This window comes from Lathamus discolor, chromosome 3 (assembly GCF_037157495.1).
Source record: "Lathamus discolor isolate bLatDis1 chromosome 3, bLatDis1.hap1, whole genome shotgun sequence".
In the NCBI taxonomy this organism is placed as follows: domain Eukaryota; kingdom Metazoa; phylum Chordata; class Aves; order Psittaciformes; family Psittacidae; genus Lathamus; species Lathamus discolor.
The window spans coordinates 40,136,445-40,158,928 of record NC_088886.1 but is presented as its reverse complement, the minus strand read 5'-3'; the positions used below and the strand labels follow the sequence as shown (position 1 = coordinate 40,158,928).

The 22,484-nt window shown below is 47.7% G+C and overlaps 2 protein-coding genes across 3 annotated transcripts; one reads left to right on the top strand and one right to left on the bottom strand.

Moving 5' to 3' along the window:
- The first annotated feature begins 203 nt into the window (after window positions 1-203).
- SELENOT (selenoprotein T) lies at window positions 204-8,391 on the top strand. Of its 2 annotated transcripts, XM_065674777.1 has the most exons (6): window positions 206-422; window positions 1,386-1,496; window positions 2,653-2,779; window positions 4,194-4,281; window positions 5,725-5,876; window positions 7,663-7,751. In XM_065674777.1, the coding sequence occupies exons 1-5, from the start codon at window positions 289-291 to the stop codon at window positions 5,847-5,849; spliced, it is 585 nt and encodes a 194-aa protein (XP_065530849.1). In that variant the 5' UTR covers window positions 206-288; the 3' UTR covers window positions 5,850-5,876; window positions 7,663-7,751. The 2 variants fall into 2 exon arrangements, with proteins under 2 accessions (XP_065530848.1, XP_065530849.1); XM_065674776.1 differs by lacking the exon at window positions 5,725-5,876 and having other exon boundaries at window positions 204-422; window positions 7,663-8,391.
- Window positions 8,392-12,083: 3,692 nt separating this feature from the next.
- Window positions 12,084-21,943, bottom strand: ERICH6 (glutamate rich 6). Its single transcript, XM_065670384.1, is given in 12 exon segments — window positions 12,084-12,354; window positions 12,828-13,059; window positions 13,335-13,487; window positions 14,732-14,817; window positions 14,950-15,107; window positions 15,874-15,941; window positions 16,881-17,331; window positions 17,334-17,469; window positions 18,781-18,897; window positions 21,023-21,153; window positions 21,337-21,469; window positions 21,890-21,943. Coding segments are annotated over 12 exon segments (1,983 nt in total). The 3' UTR covers window positions 12,084-12,090.
- Window positions 21,944-22,484: the final 541 nt, after the last annotated feature.

Genomic DNA, 22,484 nt, shown 5'->3' with positions numbered 1-22,484 from the left:
GGGAGCAGCGTCCTTGCTGCCCGCCGTGCTTCTGCGGCTGGTGCGGCGTTGCCGGCGGGCGCTCACTGTCACCTAACGTTTGCCTGATGAAAACGGAGCGTTCCACACCACCACGCTCTGACGAGCCCCGGGCGCACTTGGCCCGGGTCCCTCCGCCTCGCCCCCGGGGGCGGGGCCGGGCCTGCGGGCGTCGAGTGGCAGACGGCGCTTGCGCGGGGCCGGGCGGCGCTCGCGTGATCTTGGTGCGGCGGCCTGCGCGCTCTCGCGGTGGCTGCGGGCGGAGGCGACATGCGGGTGGTGCTGCTGCTGCTGCTGGCCCTGGCGGCGCTGCCGGGCGGGCGCTCGGCGGAGCAGGGCGGCCTGCCGGCCAAGAAGCTGCGCATGGCCTACGCCACCGGGCCGCTGCTCAAGTTCCAGATCTGGTGAGGCGCCCGGCAAGATGGCGGCGCGGACCGGGCCTACTCCTCCCCGTCGCTCTCCCCCATCTTCCCCTCAGCGGCGCGGCGGCGGGACGCGGCTGACGGGACAGCGGGGTGCGGGAGGGCCCGGGGTCGGCCCGGCCTCGCGTTCCAGGCCGGCAGGAGCAGGGGGCGGCGGAGGCACCGGCCCCCGCGTGCCGGCCTTCCCTTCCCTTCCCGGTGGCGTCCTGCGCGGGGTCGGGCGGCGGCGGTAACCTTTAGTGCTTGGGAAATGACCGGGAAGGCGGTGGCCCGCGGTAAACCCTTCTTTGTGAGGCCCTTTCCGTATAACCCGTGACTTGGGATTGCGTGTAGGAGGAGCTGGTAGTTTAGCCAAGACTGGATTGAAGGGGGCTTTAGAGGTTTCTGATGGCTGTTGCCAGCGGTCGGGGAGACCAGACACCTTTGCGTCTTTCTGGGAACGTTACTGACGGTGTTGGCTGCTCAGAACCGGCCCCAGCAGGAGGAGTGAAGTAGTTCTAGCATGTGTAGCCTGTTTGTGGAAACCCCCGAAGACCTCAGCGCCTGTCACCGTGTCCTCATGGTCCTTTGAGGACGGGCAGAGCTGCTGGGGACCGGAACAGACCCTTTCCCGCTCCTGGAAGGAACGGGAACATTCCCTGTGGTTCCCAGAGTCCAGGCTGTGTCAGCTTCCTACAGGGAAAACCCACGATTCCTTGCGCAGTGGGGTTTGCCAGAACATTGTGCTGTGAAAACAAACCTGTGGAAAGCCAAGTGTCCAGCCAGGTGCCAGGGTTTGGGATGTGTAACTCAGCTGCAGATCAATTTTCTTCATTGGAGTGAAGAGTTTTAGTTTCGTTTTAAACTGAACGGCTCATGAGCAGCGCAAGTGCTGGCGTTGCCAGTTCAGCAGCGACTTCAACATGCAGCAGTTCAGTTTCAGTGACAATCCCTGTCTGTGTTTAGTGTCTCCTGAGGCTACAGGCGGGTGTTTGAGGAGTACATGCGGGTTATTAGCCAGCGGTACCCTGACATCCGAATTGAAGGGGAGAACTACCTTCCTCAACCTATATATAGGTAAGCTAATGACCAGCAGTACTAATTGTCTTTTTTTCGAGTATGTGAGCTCAGTGTGGTGAACGGTGAACATGAGCATTTACACTTGAATAATACTGAAAATAGAAACTAAGGGTTTTTTTTCCCATTATGATTGCATACAAGCTTGGTTATGTTCTACATTCCAGATAGCCACCTTACTTTTCCATACAGATATTACTGTCTGGATACCTGTATGGTGAGGCCTGTCGTGTGCTAATCTAAATCATATCATTGACTTTTCCACAGTGATTTTTTCAGATTTTTCCACATGATGTATCTGGACATAAATTCACATTTGTCGCTCATGTTTATGTACCTGGTGACTTAATTCCTGTAATAAGTTAAGGCGTGAGATAAGGGAAGAGTTTGATTTTAACATCTAAGTCAGGGGAGTGCTAACCTCACCAGAAGGACTACCAGGATGTCCTCAAGTAAAGTCTGGGCAGTAGGGGGAGTCAAAAAACACTTGGAAAAAGGCAAAATTAAGATAGTGATTTTCCTGTTATTTTAAACCACTCTGTATGTGGTAGAGGGGTGATGCCACAGTTACGGTGGTAGCTCCTGAACTGCTCCTTGACCTAATTACTGTAATAATTACAATGGTGAGAATGTTACAAGATTGACTACCTCAGTGTTAACTTGCTGTCTGGCTTGAGGTGTGATTCTTACAAGAAGCTGTGGGGTTTTCTGCATCTGCCAGAAAAATATGAGGAAGAAGTACATGTCACTCTCAAGTTAGTTTCTCTCTAATACGGGACAACTTCTTTAGCAAATTAAATGTATTATCCATTTTGGACAAGTATAAGTTGAAAGCAAATTTCTGCTTGAGGTCTGCCTAGGAGGAAGAAAACCCAAAACATCTGCAAGCCTGGTGTACAGAAGGGTATCAGTGGTATTCTTCTGAGCGTGCATGTGTTTGGTGAGGTGTGGTGCTTTTTTGTGGGGGGATGTTTTCTTAATTCTCTTCCATCCACACCCCTTCCCCGGGAGATAACCTTACTTGAAAAGCTCTGTATTTTCTTAGAAACCAATTGTACACTGTCAAAATTCTTCCATTAGGTGAATTACAGCTGTGAAGTGGTGAAGTAATAACTGTGAACCTTCTAAGTCACTTTTATATGTTGTTTTTTGATAGGCACATAGCATCCTTCCTGTCTGTCTTCAAACTAGTATTAATAGGCTTAATAATCGTTGGCAAGGATCCGTTTGCTTTCTTTGGCATGCAAGCTCCAAGCATCTGGCAGTGGGGCCAAGAAAATAAGGTAAATGGTATACTTTCTTCTTTGATTTTTGGAAAAGCAGTTTTAGAATTAATTCTAAAGTGCTGTGGGAGTACTTCACAATTCTTACTGACAACTTTTGTTCATTGCAGCCTTAACAGAATCTTTAGGCTTCTGTAACCAAATATACTGGAGAATTTTACCGTAGCATAATTATTCTTAATAGTAGTGCTTCATATTTTTGACAGACCCAGATTTGATTCTCAGCATCTCTTTCCAAGCTGATGGTGTTGCAGTAGGGACAGCTTAAGTTAACATTGCTGACAAAGATGATAAAAGATCTTATTTTTTTAGGGCACAACAGTAAAGTTTCAAGCCTGTATTGTTGCTGTTAAAATTGCAGCTTCCTTTTTCTATCATCTCATAACTATTTTGTAGTCATTGCTTTCATCAGACTTCATAATAGATTAGGCATGCAATTAGGTGGTGGTTAGGAAGATGAAGTTGCAATTTTGTGGGTGTTTTTGCAGAACATACTTGGGCATAACAGACTGTGCCTTGTGGGATGAATACTTCTGTGAGTCAGTACTGGTGATGCTAACAGAATAATGTTGTGCTCTGATCTATAGTGACCTTATTCCAGATTTATTCTACTGGACAAAAGCAATTTATAATTGCTTTATGTATGCTACTGGTGAACAGATCCTCAAACTGGGCTACCCAATGCAACGGGTCTCTGTAACCTGTTAGTTCGAATGTAGAGAAGCTGCAATGTATCGTGTTTAATTAAATGGGCCAAATGCACTACTCAGGCTGGCTGTGGAATTGACTGATCTCCTGTGCTAGATTTTTCAATATTGCAGTAACCCCTGTGAATGTGCCCTCGTGCCTGAAAAGGGAATTGTAAAGGTGCTGGCACTGGAGGGAGATGCTGTGTTGCTGAAGATTGCATTGTATCATCCTGAGGCACCAGTGCACAAAAGAAAATTCCACATGATGAGCTGGAAAAAATGCTCGAGGGTTAACAGTTCTTATGAACAAATGCAATTTGGCTTGAGCTGCTGTTTGTCTCTCTCCCTGCGGTTCTTTGATCTGGAGTGTTAACTCTGACAGTGACTGGCAAAGTGTAGGAACCGTTGTGTGTAATCCTACAAGTGCCACTGTAGCTACATACTTCTGCATGTTGGCTGTTACAAAGGATGTGGATCTGTGGAGGAAAGAAGCGAGAAGATGTAATGTGGTTTGAATCAGAGCTGAGTGGTTTCAGAGCAGTGCTGATACCTGTCTAGGGAAGGCAATTCACACGATCTTTTTGAAAAGAGGATGAAAGGAAGATGTGTCTGTGATTGGAAGACTGTTAACTTGCCTGTAAACTGCCAGAGCTTGTTAGGAGTGAATGAAATAAGCTGTGGCTCACACGGCTGAAGTACCTGGGATTCTCTCTGCTCTCTCCTAGGTTTATGCTTGTATGATGGTCTTCTTCCTGAGCAACATGATTGAGAACCAGTGTATGTCAACAGGTGCATTTGAAATAACTTTGAATGGTGAGCTGAGAACTTTGTTTAAGGGAATCTCATTGTGCTGTATGTATACACATAGACTGTGAGAGCTGGGGAGGGAGACAGAGAATGAGGGATGGTGTTATGAAAAGGGGTATATTTCAAAGCATGGTGGGATGTGGAAATTACCATCTGTTTTGAAACTTCAGGTGTTCACTATCACAAATTATGAAAATCATAGAAGTCATAAAGCAGTTCACACAGATGTCAGTTACATATATTTTAAAACACCTAAGTAAAAATTGACTAGCTTGGTCACTTGGAATAATAGTATTATGTTATTTTTTTACATGTGATGGGCATTAAGTAAAAAATGATCAGCTAGGGAAGTATAATCTACTGTTAATCAGGCGCTTTCCCTATTCTGTTTTGTAATGTATTTTAGCCTTGCAATCCTATTGAATCCATTGCTATTCCCAGATTTCAGTACTAGTGAATCGCCATACTGATTTTTCAGGTTAAGAGTTTACAGGCCTTCCACCTTCAAATAATTTTATAATTGTAAAGATTATATAAGCTTGATGGAGTACAGAATTTTTCAAGCTCTATGTGCAAGTATGTGATCTAGCTCTGTGCTTTAACCTCAGTTTATGATCGTGCAGAGTGCGTTTCAATATAGTAGTTTCTAAATTATATACTGCAAAACCTTTTAAAGATAACTGTACTGCATCAAAGTAGTTGAACTCAATGCACTTTTACTCCCAAGTCTCAGCTTAGAATTGACATCAGAGTCTTCCCAGGGTGAACAGTCACATCTGGGCTTTTGGATGTTTCTGGTTTGTGTTTTGGGACACTGTGGTTCCAATCTGGCTTTTGGTTTATGTCAAAGACCACAGTTGTATTTTTCAGTGCAGGTTCATGAAGTGCTGTAGCAGTGATGGAGGTTTGAGAGAGTAAGTGTTTGTGAACAGCAGAAATGAATTCTGTGCTTACCCTTAACTGTTTATGGACTCTGCTGCCTTTTATATTTGGGGTTGGGAATAATGGTTGCAGCTGTTCTGAGTGGAACCTTCCAGGCCAGATCGTGGTAAGCAGAACTTCTGAGGGTCAGGCTTAGATGTTAGCCAGAGTGAGATGAAGACAAATGAGACCCACAGAGATTTAGTGATGGTTTAAAATCTCAGTATGCTGTTTTGCCACTCACTAATCTATTCTTAGGAATTCTGTCAATGCATACTTTGAATCTCTAAATCTGTATGGTGTACTTCTAAATTGAAGCATTAGACTCTTACTCTCCTAGCTGATCCAGCCTTTACTATAGCCAGGGGTTTAGAGTGCTGTTGATGCAGATATTTTCCTCAGTATACTATAGTACTGACTTGCATAGCTTCCTAGATCTTTTTAATTTTATGTTTGAACTAGCCCCACGTGTTCTCTGACTCTGTCAGCATAACAGTGCTTTTCTCCCCTCTGTGTGTTTTGTGGTAGATGTTCCGGTGTGGTCTAAGCTAGAGTCTGGCCACCTTCCTTCCATGCAGCAGCTTGTACAAATTCTTGATAACGAAATGAAGCTCAATGTGCACATGGAGTCAATGCCCCATCATCGATCATAGCCCCATTTATCAGCACTGAAACTTCTTGTAAGTCTTCTTCCAGTCACCAGTTGTATATTGGCTCAGGCACGGGGACCAGGTGTTGCAGACTGAATGTTGAATCTGTTACCTGCTCATTTGAAAGTCTGTTGCTGGAGAGCCAGCTCTAGTGACTTTAAATTGATGCGTGTGCTTCTACTGTTTTGGTGGGAGGTTTTGCCTGTTTCAAAACTGGAAGCTGGTGTTCCTTTGGGCAGAAGCTGATGGGTTGCTGCATGCAGAAGGCCTTAAGTTAGTGAACAGTATTGTGCTGAGACTGGAAAACACTCTGCATTATGTGCCTTAAAATAGCTTGTGTGCAAAGGACTTCTCTGTAGCTTGTAACCTGATTGAATTGCACGACCCTAGAAAGTAGAGTATTTTCTTGTTCCCAACCATGCGCTGTACTGTTTTAACCCTTTGCAAACAGTCCTTGACTGTTAGGAGGAGAGGGTTCACATCCATGCTCACATATTTTATGACAAACCAGTTCCATGTTCCTGTGTCACCTGTTTAGCTTACAGTTCTTCTGGAGCATTGATGTGCTACAAAAAGACTGTCTTGGTGCAACACCTGACAGTTGACCCTTAGGAGACCACTGAAGGGAAGTGTATAGGTTGGCTGTGTTGCAGGTTTTTGCTGTACAAGAGTGCTTTGGCATGAGACATGGGTTCCCTGGCCTTGCCTTGCCAACAGAGGCCCCACTCCCAGGTGACCAACCCTGTGCTGCTGTTTCAGTCAGCTGACATCTTGCAGCTCATCTCATTGATGATGACCAGACTGATCAATTGGTCCCCGCTGTAGCAGTCAGTGACCTGGCTCTGTTCAGACACCTGCACAGGTTCCTTTGGAGCTCTGTTTACTATGGTTTTGCTTCTGCAAGTTTGTGTTTGCGTGAACAAGAGCATAGCAAAGGGAGATGTATGTCCAAAGACGCTCAGCTTTATCAGAGCCCTGCAGGCAGTCTCGGTCCTTGCAGGAAACCATGCTGTGCACCCAGGGCTGACTTTGCTGTCTCTCACTGCTACAGAGCTCAGGCTTCAAGCCTCCTGAGGCTTCCTGAAGTAGGGGGAGCAATTTGGAGAGATTGCTACCTTGTGCAGGGAATATGAGAAACAGTTGACTTCTGCTTCCTGCAGACAGTGTTCTCCAGACATTGTTTGTTTAGCTCAGTCTGGTTTGTCCTAGTAATTTAGCAAAAGTCATCTTAAATATGAAGTAAGTTGGTTTGTATTTTTAAAATACTATTTAATATTAAAACATTTGGTGGTCCTGTCATTCATATGGGCTTGCTGAAACCCAGCATCCTGCATGTATGGACTTGGAGGGTCTTAGTGTTCTTTGCAGAGTGATTGATGTCACTTTAAAGCTTTCAAAACATGCTAAGATTGTTATGTAGAATTTAATTTAATGGGATGGCTTTAGAAGAATGGCAACAAAAAACCCCTTCAGTTGTATTTCCATGTGGGAAGTAACACTAGAGGTGAGGAGGGGTTGATAGTGAAGCTCAGTGACTTTGTGTTTCAGTGTCTCCTTGTCAGCTCAAGCTAACTACGCAGCGTTCTGACGATATCCCTGGGAGGTCCCCCAGAATTAAATGCTGACAGTACTCTCTTGCTATGAGTTCCAGCCTCCCAAGGGACAGTGCTGGTAGTTCAGGTTTCTAACCCGAAGCATGCCTGGCTGCTGTTCTCCCAAGATACAGCAACCGCCTCTGCTCTGTTCTGACAATGTCAGGGGCAGTTTGCGGGGCCAGCGTGGCTGCCGACTGTAACACTTGTGTCTCCGTTTCCAGGCATTAAGTGGCAATTTCCAAAGGCAGCGCGGCGCAGACCCATGAAGGCCTGTACTGAAGACAGCGCGCTGTTAGTACAGACTGGATGCTTCTCTCGCAGCCGCGTTGTGCCTCCTGAGAAAAACTTAATGAAAGAGCTGTTTCAGTGCTGGCGTGTTTCCAGGTCCTGCACAGTCACGGAGTGCAATAATACTGTATAGTTTTTTTAAGATTTCATTCGACCAGTTCATCGCTCAGCAATGCAGGCATTACTAACTGTAACTTATTTTATATTCATGTTTCACACGATCGCAGATTGAGTTGATACCTGATTTTTCCTTGGAAAAAAATGTTTGTTTAATCTGTTGTATTTTATATGAATTTATGTTCTTTTTGTAGTTTAAAATGAAGTTATAGGAGTGTCTGATGTTGTCCTAAACTGTTAAGTGACAGGTCTCTGGCAGATATCTCTAATGTGGTTAAAGCAAGTTTGTATATTTTTCAGAATATATGGCAGAGTTGAACAGTGCATTATATACTAAATTATATAAGCAAAATTATTTGCAGAGTAGTTACATTGTTTTGTGACTTCAGTAAAAATTAAGGTCAGCTGCTCTTTAAGTTGTGTTGGCCAGTTCAAGAGATTTTTCCTTGACCATTCTGAAGAGAGGAGCAGTTGGGCCTTTCTACTGTCCTAAATAGAAACCAGGAAAGTTAATTTAAATAAAGAGTTCTCATTTACTGTGTGAAGTACCTTGTTTGAGTCACTGATGGATATTCTTAGAACTGCAACTGAAAGAAAAAGCATAAAAAGCCTACTTTCTGAAGTCATTAATCTTGTGTCTGTGTTGTTGAAGCCCCTAACAGCCTCTGTGTTCTGGAAGGAGCGCAGTGCCCTTGTCTCTTCCTCCTGAAGCCCAGCTGCAATTGGAGCTCAGGTGCTGCTGTTCCAGGGAGCTGCTGGGTTAGACCTGAGTCCCGGTATGGTTCTCTTGCAGGAGCTGGGAGTTTCCTTGGGATGTGAGCCGCTAGCTGCTGCAGCCTCTGATCCTCAGTTCCTGGTCATCACTGGGTACCTGTGGGCCATGCAGTGCTTCAGGCTGGATGGCTGAGCCACTGCTCCAGTGGCACCCATGTGGGAGCTGGGTCCTGGCAGTGCCTTGTCTCCCACCCTGGTTTTTGTCCTGTTCTGAGCTGCTGGGTTTCACCCCCCTTGTAAAACCAGCGGAAGTATCTCCTGGACCCACCATGTCAAATGTCTCTGAATGGGGAGGCAGATTCTCATTGTTGGGACAGCAAATCGGATGAGAAGGGAGTCGGGGGGCAGCTGCCATGGTCTGTAGGAATGGTTTTTGACACTCCCTGGGTCTCCAGCTGAGGGAGGAGTCCATGCCAGTTACAGAGGTGTTGCTCATTGCAGCTGCTAAGGTGGCCTTGAGGCCACTCTGTTTCACTTTAATCATCCCTTCAGATAATTTGTGACTTCTCTTCTGAAATAGATTAACCAGAATTTTCTAGTGTGGATAGAGTTTTAGTTTCTCACTAATTACGCACTTCTGGGAAATAATTAGACAGAAAGCAAATAAGTGCACAGATGTGTTGCTAGGTTAAGATTTTCCATGAGCTGTTCTCAGCGTCACCCTAGTGATGATAATAGCTCACCTTCTGCTTGCTGCCCGTGGTTGTCCCTTCCCTCCCAGCCGGGCGGGTGGTTTGTCAGTGCATGAGTGTTTGGTGTGTGAGAATCTCTGCTGATGTCCCTCCAATGCAGCAGAAGCTTGTAGTTTTTGGCATGGGGTGGTGTTGCAGGCTGGGCAGTGTTTTGGTTGTATCTGTAACTGCGCTGTGCTGTCGGGTGCGTAGCTCAGGGTTGGGTGTATGGGCTGGACAAGGGCCCATGATCGCCATTCATAGAGCACTTAGGAAAAATGGTACTTAAAGAGGGACTTAAAATGGGCCAGTGTGAAATTGATGTTTCCTGAGATCAAGCTTAAGCCCAGTTGGGCAGTTTTGGCTGACAGGCAGCTGTAGCCTGGAAGCCTACTTTGAGCAGTGCCTGGGAGACAGACCTGGGTGAGTGAACACTGCTTCTGTTCACTGCTCTCCTGGCCTCCAGAAATACTCAGCGTGGGGCTCTCCGCACATTCTCTGTGTTCAGTAATGCTGCAAGGGTTTCTCCTCCTTGCATCATCTTCCTAAACGTGTCTCTCTTTTGTGGAGGAGGGTCCAACTGCCAGCATTGTGTGGGGCAGTGGGAAGCGCAGGCACCTTCGTGTTGTCCTGATGGTGACATTGCAGCTATTTGCTCTTCCTTCCTATACAGTGCTACTTTGTGATTTTAAAATGAAGGTGTAAGGACACATTTATTTAAGTTAGCTTTGTGTGAACACTTAACTGCTTTCACCCATATGTAAAGTGGGTATTAAATAGATCTGAGCGGATCAAGCTTGTTGATCTTGGCTTGTTACACACAAGGGTAGATGATACAGGTCTGGATGCAGACTAGAGAAGGACAAGAAATGGGTCTCATTTCCCACTCACTGTGCTTGTAGAAAAACGGGATGTTACAGGTAGGCCATTCGCAGCTGAGATCTGTGCTCACGTCTCACCTCTCGCTGGCGTAAATCAGATGCAGTCGTGCTAGGAAATGGACTTAAAATGGCATAGCAGGTCTAAATTAAACTGCCAGGTGAGATCTTCATCTTTCTAAATCAAAGATTTAGAATCTAGAAGATAGTTAATCAGAGATTGTCACCCAAGCCACCGCAGCTGAGCCTGCGGAGTTCCACAGGAGATGGGCTGAGTGGCACAGGATGCTGCTCTGCCTGGGCCCTGTGGCACAGGAGGTTGGTCCCTTGCTCTGTTAGTGGGGAAAGCTGGAATTGCCTGGGCATGGGGAGGCGAGTGCAGCAGGGGGTGCATGTGTGCCGATGCCACCTCCGGTAATTCTAGAAGGCAGTTTTTACCAGTGGCTTATGTTACAGGCTTTGGCGTGGATCTGAACCCTGGTTATTTTGCTGAAGGTCAAGATTCTGCCCTTTCCCAGGCCTGGCACGGCCAGATGAGACCAGGGTGAGCCCGTGTGTGTGAACAGGAGCAGTCCTGCCACTGCCCCTCTCCCGGGGTCAGGGTGTTTCTCAAGGTGGTGGAGGCTGGCAGGCACTGTGTGCGGCTGCCTGGCTGTGGTGGCATGGTGCGAGCCCCTTCCACATGGCGTTAGCAGTGCTATTAACACAGCTTGTATGCTGGTCATGAACATGAAGGAGCAAGTAATATCTGTCTTGGACTGGTAAATTCCCAATCTATCTGTATGTTTAGAATAGAGAGCCTAATTCAACATAAATTAGAATTTTTTTGACTCATTTACTGTGCAACTTCCTACTAGTGTTGTGGTTAAGTAAAAGCTCATTTTACATACGTTTGGAGAACCTGTAAAAGGCAGGACAGTGAGGAACCCCTCGCCCAGCATCACCCTGCTCCCCTGGTGCGTCCAATGTGCCCTGACCTCCCACGGCCTTGGCAGATTGGCCTTCAAGGTTTTCTGCACTAGCCAGGGCAGCTCTGGGCCTGAGGAGGCGTTCCTTTGACATTCCCCGTTCCCCACATGCCCCTGCCCATGCAAAGGGCCCCTGTGTCGGATGTTGTACACGGCAGCCTGGGCTGTTGGCTCTGTGGTGCCCGGAGCAGTGTCCTGGTGCAGCACGTGTTCCTATGGCACTGCACCTCCCTCAAACATCCCAAGTGCTGGGAGCTGCCGCAGGGGCCAGCCTGAGGGAACCATTTTATGAGGGGGTCCATGCCCCACCACGTCTGCTCGTTCTGTTCACAGCCACTGGGCCCATGGTGGGAAGGAAGCACAGGGTGCCCACTGCAGCAGAGCCTTCCCCCTGCCTTGGTTGTTTACGAGCTGCGGCTCGTCCGTGCTCTCTGCACATTAACAGCTTCCTATCCCTGGCACCCACGCACACGTTGCCAAGACAATGACCTTTGATTGCTTTGGACAAACTGTGCTTTTGTGCCTCTCTGTGCGTGCGGCACCACTGCGTCTTGTACCTGCGGCAGGCTGAGCTTCCATCCAGCGCTTGCGCCAGGGAAGTCTGGGCATCCCACTGGGGCCGTGTCCTTGGCAGAAGCACTGACTGTGCAGAGCGGTGCCTCTGTGGGTCACTTCTGAGCAAACAGCTACCCATATACCTGTCACGGGCTATAACTTACCTGTGCTCTATTGGATTTTATCTTTGTGCCACATCCATGGGCTGAAACAAGTGGTCAGCCCACCTTGAGGTGGGAAGACCCCAGGAGAGAGGCCACGCAGAATGGCCATGGGCTGCCCTTTGCACTGTGTGACAGCAGGGCAGGACTGCAGGCAAAACCTCATTGAGTGTGTGCAGATGCTGCAGCGTCAGGGAGCATCTCCAGCTTCATTTGCCTTCACACTACACTTGGTGGTCAGACTTCAGCATTTATTATTGCCCTGACTGAGCTGCGTAGCTCATCGCTTATGTCAGAACTTGTACAAAGCTGTAAGATCTTCAAAGTCTGTGTGGTAAGGTATGCAGGAGGCTTCAGTTTGTCCCATTGCTCACTAGAAGGAAAGTTTAAGCATCCACGCAGTCTGTCGAAGAGCTGCAGGATCCTCACCCTGAAGGCAAGCAGCAGGAGCTCATCTTCACTCAGCGGGGCAGGGGGAGGCAGCTGGCTGGCATCGCTGACCTGGGGAGCGGAGGTGAGTGGTGTCAGCCCTGCAGCAGCACGGGACAGCGCTTCAGGGTTTTGGTCTTTCCCCAGCAGACAAACCTGCCCCTGTGGCAGGAACCCGTGGAGGAAGGGAGCTGCCACACACCCTGCCCTCATGGATCACAGCTCTTCCTACCATAGCAGAGCCAGGGCGACCCTCAGGGATGCAGGCAGGGACAGCGGGGACCTACCTGGAAGTCCTTCCTGCACTCTGCAGCCCCTTACATAGAGTCAGGGCTGCAAGGGCTTGTGAGCCCCCTGTCTGCATGGGCCTGAGCACAGGTACACCTCCACTGTTTGCTGTTTTGGGGGGCAGGACCATGGGGCAACATAGGGAGCACCCACTGTGGAATAAGCGTGCTTCCCCATGGATGGAAGCTTCCCTGGCTGCCCTGCTCCGTCTGTGGAAAGCGACTTTGTGTGGAGCTACCTGTGCGCTTGAGAAATACCTGCACTTTGGTTCCCACGCTGAATTTTGCTTGTTGCCCCATGGCAAGGAAGGAAACAGCAATCTTATCCTGGCCCAGGATCCTGACCCCCACGTGCCGGTTGAGGGAGATGAAGATGGGTTTCAGCGGGACATGGGGTCCTGGTGACATGACGCTGTGCGGCCATGTCCACCTCCTCACCCTTCTGCCTGCTTGGTCCAAATACTGCCCTCCCTGAATGCTCATGTATATCCTAAAAGAGAGGAAAATCAAAGCTGTGAACCTTGCAGCTCCCATGGCAGCTTCCACAGAGGGACAGGACTGAGGCACAGCTAGTTTGGGGTCTACCCCCTCCCTCTCAAGACACAGCTGGGGTGGCCCTGTCCCTCTGGGAGGCACGTGAAGCAGGCCCTCGAGCTGTTATACTTGTCTTTCAATTTTTGAATGCTCTTAAAAATACCCTTTATGACCTTGGAAATTTAAAAAGCACAGTGGAGAGCAAAACTGCTCTGACCAACGTAAACATACCACACAGTTCCGCTGGGGTAATAGCAGGTACTTCTGCCATCAGACTTAAATATTGCTTGTATTTCAGCGTAACTTGGCTTGTCTTCCTGTACTATGCAAACACGACATTTTTTCTTCTGTACCACAATGATGGCCAGATTTCCAGATGGATAGCTGTCGTCAGATAAGGCGTTCCTAACTCCTTTCTTTGTCTGGTCTAATATTACGTTCCGAATATTTCAGAGCACTACTTTCGGGTATGAAAATGGACCCATTAACCAGGTCACTGTGTAAAATGATGGTGTGCTGCCAGGGTTACCTGGGACACTGCCAGGGCTTTTCTGCTACATTGAAGTACTCTGTGTACACTGACAAAAGAGATACAGAATACATTTTTGTGGTTTTCTAACCAGTAACCCAGGTGGAAGGGCTTAGCAAGTTTTTATCTTAAAGACATGCTCCTGGACAACGCTAATGATTGAAAGTATGAGGCTAGCAAAGTGAGGTGTTAAAAATACTCAACTTGGCTGTCAGCAGAGAAAACAGGGGCAGGTATTATCCTCCCAGAGCTAAAAAGAAAACAAATGTGGAGAAAAAAGGCCCTTGGCACAGAAACCTGACTGGAGCGGGAGGTATTTTGTGTCTCACTGGGGTTTCCCTTCAGCAAGACTTGCTACTGGAAGCACATGTGCTTATGGCACTTTGCCGTCTCTGTGCCTAGCAGCATCCCTGGGACAAAGGCAGCCTGGAGGGCAGAGCAGAGAAGTAGTCTCAAGGCTGTTTGCTTTGGTGGCAGAGCTCAGGTAGACTTTCATACACCCCCAGGTCAGAAAAAAGTCAGCCACAGTAAGGAAAAGTAACTTGGGTGGCTTAAAATGTTATGGCTTAAATAATGGCAAAGGCAGCCTGAAAGCTATGGGGTCCCTTTGTGAAACTGAGACAGTTTTTATTTCTTCAAGCAGTACTCTTAGTTACACTGTTAATTTCAGCTTGTCAGTGCACCTTTTATGTACTCCTGCCTGCAGGACAGAGACCTTCGCCCAGTGCCGATGGGAAATGATGTGCTGGTTTGTCCCTGTGGGAAGGAATAGGGCTGAATGGTTTGGGAGCCCACTTAGCCAGCAGTGCCCGTCCACGAGTGGCCAGAGCTCAGGAGTGGATCTAAACACTGGGCTAGCACATTTGTTAAGCTGGGTATTAAAGGCCCAAGTACCTGTCCCTCGTGGAAGCTACTGGCAGATCTGAAGAACCTCAGATCAAGACCCATGTAAGTGGTTTCACTACTGCTTTTTTCCAGACTGTGAAAACAAATGTGAATGGTGGACCAGGGTATTCAGTGATAAAGCAGCCTATGCCTCATGTAAAATAACAGTAACAACCCTGGACTAATGCAGGCCAATGAACCCCATAAAGGATACAATAACTGCACTGTTCCATCTGGAAGCATGGTAAGGAATTTCCCCCCATGTTTGTAGTATTTTTCCAGCAATTCATTCTTCACTACCTAAGATTGGAAGAGAAGCAATAAAATGGATGAGAGCAGTCCAGCTGCCCTTGAAAGGCAAGCAGGCACCAGGCTCCAGCCGCTCCGGAGCGTGGACGCATCCTGTTGGACATGTCCACAGCAGCTACTTGCCTTTCCACCAACAGAGGTAAAATCACAGCAGGCGATGCTGTAGGAGATGGGCTCCTCCTTGGGCTCTGCTGCTCTCTCAGCAGGCGTCAGTGTCCAGCTGTTTGGTGATGGGGGCTCCAGGGAAAGCTGGTAGAAAATTGTGCCAGGTTCATTTAAACCTAGAAGGGAAAGGAAGGGTTTGTGTGCATTGGGTAGGGCTGGCAGTGCCGATGGCAGGGAGGCTGTAACTTGGGGGAGTGGGGATTTCTGGCTGAAATGCTCCATCCTGGGAGTCTGTTTCAAGGTATTTTCTATCTAACAAGGACAGTCCACAGAGTTCAGCTATTTCAGAGGTATGAAAAAAGATGTAGTATGACTTTCTTTGGATAGCATTCATGGCTCCATGCTCTGCAGAACTGATGATCTGAAATCCCTGGTGCCACAAAAGCCTCTGTACCCTGCCATCTTCTGTGAAAATGTGCCCATATTATAAACCTAGTTCATCTGTTCTTAGACAAAATGCCTTTAATTTTATAGCTAGATCCAAAGGGCTGCTCAGTCATCCACAGACTGGGCTAGGATTTAGTGGAGTGTTCACATGACTAGGCAAAACGTTGATCCCCCTAATTCTGGCAGTTCATGCCTCCCAAGGGCTTGGCTTTGCCAACTCATTATTCTCTAAAGTAAATTTCTGTGCATCTCAGTTGAAACAGATTTAAATACTGAAAGTCACAGCAAGGAGATCCTTTCAGGGCAATGGGAATGTAACTGGTTTTGGTTTTTTTATATGGCAGTATCTAATTTAATGGGATTGCACAGTTGACAATCAGCTAATGTGGTGCTGTATAAATCTTCCTGTTTCATTAGAGAGCATTAGAGACAAGCAATTCCATTGAATTCGTTGTTGTAATAAACAGACAAATAGGTAAGGAAATGCAAACTCACGTTTAGCTGCAAGTGCTGCCTTTGTTGCATGCAAAAATAACTGTCTGGTTGATCGTCTCTCCAGCTGCCTGGAAATGAAAGTGTTCCTGAGATGTTTCATGTATCCTGTTTTGAACACTAGAGGCATTGGGTACCCTTTCCATAGGAATGCAAGTTTCTGAATCTGTTTTTTTCTCTCCACTCACACAATTGCATGTAAGTTAGAGTCAATGGAATATCACCAAAAAGGAATTGTTTCCTTACAGAGATTTCAATGAACAGACTAAACATTGTAATGGACCACGTGTCAAGATTTTCTGTGAAAGAGGAGAGCTTTCCAAGATCGAGGAAATAACTGATCTCCAAGAATACTTTGACTCTTATCTAGCTTTCTGTAAATTTGACAGTGTCTGACAATGACTTTGGTTTATGTTCTGTACATAATATGAGGTACTGACACCATAATACTGCAAAGGATATTCAAGCAAGCTAGCAGTTTACATCCAGGTATACTGATTTACTTTTCTTTAAGCCTATGCTATAGACTCGGATATTTGTATAAGCTTTGGGCCTCCTACTAAACAACCCAGTAGAAGTCAAACTTGCAGAGTTCTCGTGACTGGAAACTAGAATCCAAATGCTTGGTCACAGTTTATGCAGCAAAAGAGAGAAACACCAATTCAAGGTTTGTTTCAATATCTGGGGTAAAGCTAGACCTGAGCATTATCCCACTCACAGCTGCAATTATGTTTTTGGCTTTACCTGTCTCTATATACTGTATCTGAAAGTAGGAGAATGAATGCTTTACTCAATACATACCTCCCCACCTTCTAATACAGCCTGATAGGAGAAAAGCAAAGAAGCTGCAGATAGAATGTGAACTTGTGTTGCCTAAAGCAAATTTTTTTGTTCTCTCACTGCCTCTTGCTGCAGTTTCATTTTCTTAATGCTTCTTTTCTCCCTAGAGTCACCTGTTGCGCCTTACACAGACCAGATCCCCAGTTCCCCCTGTATTCATTTCACGGTACCTCTCATACACCTTCTCCTGTGACAGCAGCCTGTCGACTTCGGTGCCGTGGGACTCATTGGGGATGACATCAGTGGGAATGCTCCTGGCACGTTCATGGGTCTTCCCCTCATGGGACTCATGGGAGCCAACATCAATAGGAAAGTTCCTGTCATCTTCGTGGGTCTTCCCCTCATGGGACTCTTGGGTGCTAACATCAATGGGAACACTCCAGATGCTTTCATGGGTCTTTCTCTCATGGGACTTATGGAGGCCGATATCAATGGGAATGTTCCAGGCACCTTTGTGGGTCTTCCCCTCACGAGTCTTCCGGGGGCCAACATTGGTAAGAATGTTCCAGGTGCCTCTGTAGATCTTCCTCTCATTCACAATGAACTCGTAGAGGTCTCGATTATGTTCACAGCAAAACTTCTGAAAGGCAGAAGAGCGGTGCCATAAGAGTAGGCCTTTCCACAGCCAACCTCTGCTAATCTTTCCCACCAGCTTACTGATTCATAATCCTGTGACAGTGGGCAAATGTCTTCAAAGGAAGGGAACGGCTTCAGCAGGCTGCCACAGTGCTCACATCTTGGAGCAAAGTCCTCCTCTATCTGAAGTGGAGGTAGGGAGAGAGAACATGGGGAGGACAAAAATAACAGTATCAGCACACAAATCCTCATTTTATCTTGGGGAAAGAAGGCTATGCTCAAAATGCAACATCATAAAATGTGTAAGAGCAGTTAAAACAGATCTGTGTCTGTGGTATCTTGGGACAATTTAACTCAAAACACTGGGTTCAGGAAATCACCAAAAAGAAAAGCTGTTCTGTAGTAAGTAAATAAATAAAAACCCTCAAATAAATGGAATAACTGTAGTACCTATGAGACCCATTCCTTCCAAGAAAAAGCTTCAGAGCATGAAGAATGCTACAGCTGAGTACTCTGATGCATTAACCCTTTCAAGTGTGTTGCTTGGGGCTTTGGAGAGAAAAAGCTCCCAGATTGTTGCACTGTTGATCATAGGAAAATCTGTGTGGGATTTCATGAGGAACCACTAGCAGATTTGTTGACAAAGGAGCTGAGCGTATTTGACCAGACACAAATCAGGACTGCTCTGGGATATATTTTGAGGATGGGTACTAGATGTAAGTATATAAGTATATAGATATAAGATATGAGTATATAGATATAAGATAGCTATAAGAAATAAATATCTTATTTTTTGAAAACACATTTTGAAACTGAGTTACAGAAGGTGCAGTTGCCAAGAGTGTGCTGCTGAATTCCATGCCTGATGCCTCCACTCCCAAGGGCAGCACACCAAGCTCAGTGCTCCTTGCGAGCGATCCATTAGCAGCAGCGAGGGGTGAAGGGTAGGTACCTGCTCCAGGCCACTTAGCCGGTGTGCTTCACTTACACTTGATTTACTATACTGTGTGTTTAACACTTTCATTCAAATCCTTCAATTTCAGAAAAGAACATATTAATTTGAAATACCTGGCTTCTCTGGAGCATTATTCTTGGAAATTCCCTGGCTTCCCCATCTCATGCCTAGGATTAGCTCTCTTTGATGACTTCACTCTGCTAAGAGTTATGGGGAACTCTATGCCCTTCTTGTAATTCTTTAACTGCATACCTAGTATTTATACAAACTTTGTACCACTGTTTTAACCAGAGGGCAAATTCTTCTGCTAGGAAATTCTCAACACAGGATGCAACGTTGGGGAGAGGAGCTGCACAGCCTCTTGCTGTTCAGGAGTGCACAATAAGCATAATTTCAAGAGCCTTACAAAAGAAAAACTCTTTTGTAAAGGAACTCCTGCACTGGCTTGCAAAGGGCGTTATTTTTCTGTTTTCTACATGGGAATCATAGGAAATAAACAGCAAAAGCCACACAGTAGGGAACATCTACCACTGACTCACCTCAGCCTGTAAGATTTCTCGTAACGACTCAGGTCTGTAGGCCAGAAGGCTAGGCAGGCCAGTGGATGGGAACGTGTGCAGTGATTTCTTGGCCAGCTTCACAAAATCTTCTTCCAACTCAAAGTGGAAAATAACAAAAGCAATTTGGAGTCATATCTTTGCTCAGAGGTAAACCCATTAAGCATGTATATGCAACCTGGGTAAGTCCTTACCTCCATGTCACACGAAACATCTAAGCTTCTGGACTCTTCTTACAGGGCTGCAAGTAATAGTGACAGAATTACCAAACTGCCATGCTGTGCTCTCAGAAAGCTTATCTTCTAGACATATTTGTTTTGTTCCTCTTTCAGCATGCCAGCCTTTTCTCATCGACCACATCCACTGCCTGGGGCCTTCTTGCCAGACTTGCTCCTACAGTTTCAGACAGGCAACCTGGATCTGCATATAATCCTCCCCAGATGCCTGAGGGACTGTAACTGGGCACTGATATGGGATCAGGGCTTTACAAAAGTGTCCCACTGAAGTCATGGAGACAGCTTATTGCGGAGGGTCAGTGACTTGTGCTGAGCTAATACTGCACTATCCTCTAAAGCATTTCCAGCTTCTCTAGTCCTAAGAAGAAAGAGCTGTAGAGACATTTGAGGTTTTCTCTCATTTTTAAGTACAGTCCATGCTGCATAAACACAGCGAAGGGTTCTTTGCCCTTTGGAGTGACAGGAAACATCTCAGATGACTGGGTGTCTAGCACCGTCTTCAGTAGTGCTGACATCTAGCTACCTCAGGTGCACAGCTGTGTGCTGTCCCATATACATCATCTCCTGTCTGAACATCAACGTGGCTCTCATGCCAGCTGCTACAGCCTCCACTTCAGCCAAACTAAACACATTCTCAGGCCTTTTAGCCTTGAATTTCAGTTCCCCTTGTTGCCACCCAATTTGTCTTGCCCTTCCAAGTAAGCTTATTCTGCTTTCCAGCAAATACTCAGCCAGATGAAACTCTGGGCAGGCTGAAACGCCCAAATTTTTCTAAGTCCTTCTCTTTGGAAAGTATGAAAAAATCAGAACATGTATTTAAAAGGACGGGATAAAAATCACAACAGCCCCGTGTCAACACCCAGCTTCCTAGGCTTGTAGTGGGACCCACAGCTCAGGAATGCACCTGGAAGTGAATGAATGCACCAACGCAGAAGGAAAAGTGAAAGCAATGCTGTGGGAGTTGCTTATACTTTTAGAAGGCTGAATTATGTGGATGCTGGTTTGCTTGAACTTCTGAATTGCGGTTCAAAGACATGTAGTTATCACCACAGCAATCAAGATATGTCAGAGTATAGCTGATCGTAAACCCCACCTGGGAAGAAGTAACTTCAGAAAGTGCATGGAGCTGGTGCTTCACTGGTGTGAAGCTGTGCAGGCAGGGTACAGCTCTGGGTGCACCATGGCACCGAGGGACACAGGGAAGCCTGGCACGCAGAGCACAGTACTCGGGGTAGGTGGACCCTCCACTTACTCTGCCCTCTCTAATGGACTTTGCAGCTTCTGAATCATCTCTATCTACCACTGCTGCCTCCAAACCCAAGTAGATGATTTACCATTATTCTGTGTTACAGCCAGTCACCCCAAGGACTTGTAAAGCTCCACCTAAGGTACAAAGCCTACAGTGTTTTCTCCTGCAAACACATTCACAGTGCATTCCAAACAAACATCCTTCCAAAGTGAGAAGAGAGCAATGTTTATCTGTTGTGGGCTGTGCATGTCCCCTTTCTATTGGGATGGATCTGCACACAGCTAACTCCAGTACTTTCAGCTGGTGTGCTCTTTTGTGGCCCTGATCACTCCTGCTCTCAGAGGCATATGAGATGTGGCAGACATTCTCCAACAGAGCAGAGCTGCCTGGCATTGAAAAGGAATCATAGAATCAATTAGGTTGGAAAAGACCTTTAAGATTATCAAGGCTATCCATTACTCCAGGACTGCCAAGGCCACCACTAAACCACGGCACTGAGGGCCTCATCTACATGGTTTTTGAACACAAAAAAAAAAGGGGCAAACAAATGCCAATCACTTGAAAAGCACAAAGGCTGTTTGATGGGGTGCCCAAAAAGGGTGGGGTCAAGCAGCAACTACCACTAACATGCTGTGTCCTAAGGTACAGTGCTGGACTTCAGCAGGCGAGAGAAGGAGCTGGTTACTCGGTAACATGCTGGGATGGCTCAGCTGAGTGGGAGGAGGGAAAAGGTTGATACATCTCCGGCTCTCCTGAGGGGCTTTGCCAGGACCTCTTGCAGGAATACAGTACGCTCTTTCTGCCATCTGCTGAGCACTCCTGTGCCTGGTGGCTGGCAGGGTGGTCCTGCAGGTTCATTTAGAAGTGGCTCTGCAAAGAGGGTAAGGAGAGGGCCACAGCGGGGGTTCCTGGAGGCTGCTCCAGGTCTGCCGCCACTTTGCAAGCGGATCTCTGGGAAACTGCAAAGTCACAAGTCTTCTATGAAAGCCGGAGGCAGCTTGAGTGAAAGACAATACAAGTGAGCAGCTCTTCCTTGAACGAAGCTGTTCTTACTTGATTTTCTGTAGGAGTGTTCGTGGAGCCAGCCAGCTTCTCTCTGCATCGACACTGAAGCTCCTGGCAGCTTCTGCGTCTCGATGGGTTCGATGCTGCCCGACGTTCCCCTTAATGTAAGACACAAACTCACCTGTTAGCCGCACACAATGACTTCAAAGCAATTGCCCTGGACCACTGTGCCGATGGAGGAGACTTTTCCGAATGTACCCAATTAGAACTCCGAACGCTGTGGATGCAGTGAGCGGGGCTGGCAGCGGTTTACCTACCGAGGCGGGTTTCCCCCCCGCCTCCCCTCCCGCGGTTTTGGGGAGATCGGTCAGTACCCGCTCCACTGCAGCAGTGCCTCGGGAGCGGCCTGCCCGCCGGGGACTCCCCGATCGCCCCAAGGTTCTCCACGCGGCCCCCGCTACCGACCTGTCCGTCTCTCTTCAGAGAGCGGGGCGCGCCTGCGACGCTCCAAGGGGACCCGCGGGGAGAAACCGCGCCGTGCCGCGCTGCGCTGCGCTGGCCCGGCCTGCCCGTCCAACCCGGCCCCGTTTCCGGCCAGCACCGTCCATGGCCCGGCCGAGCCCGCTGCGGCGGCGCTGAAGGGCGCCGTCTCCATGGGGACGCGGCAGGCGCGGGGGCTGCCGGGGCAGGTGTGAGCTGCGGGTCCGAGCGGTTGCTGCCGTGCCCCGTACGCGGTGGGTCGGGAGCCTGCGGTGGGGTGTGAACGGACGTAAACGGCCTCCAGGGGAAGCGGAGGTGTTCAGGGTGGTGGCGGGTGTGTCAGGAGCCCCCGGCGATGGTGCCCACCGAGTCGCTGCCCTCCTGCCTTTGCCCTGCCGCGGCAGCAGCCCTCAGCACGCCGCTGCCGTGAACCTGGTGAGCGGCCGGAGCTGCGCTGCAGCCTTCCGTACGGAATGGGAGCAAGGCTGAAGGTGAAGCAGTGGTTAAGGATGTGACTTTCCTGGTCGGGCACAAACTTCTAACTGCACCCAAAGCACCTGCTGAAATGATTTAGTGATGGACCCGACAGTCCTGGAGCAACAGTTGGGCTTGATGATCTTAAAGGTGTTTTCTGACCTACTTGATTCTATGATTTGCATTATATGCTTGTCAGACATCTGTTGCTGATGTCTCCTATAGGGCTAGATGCTGTTGAA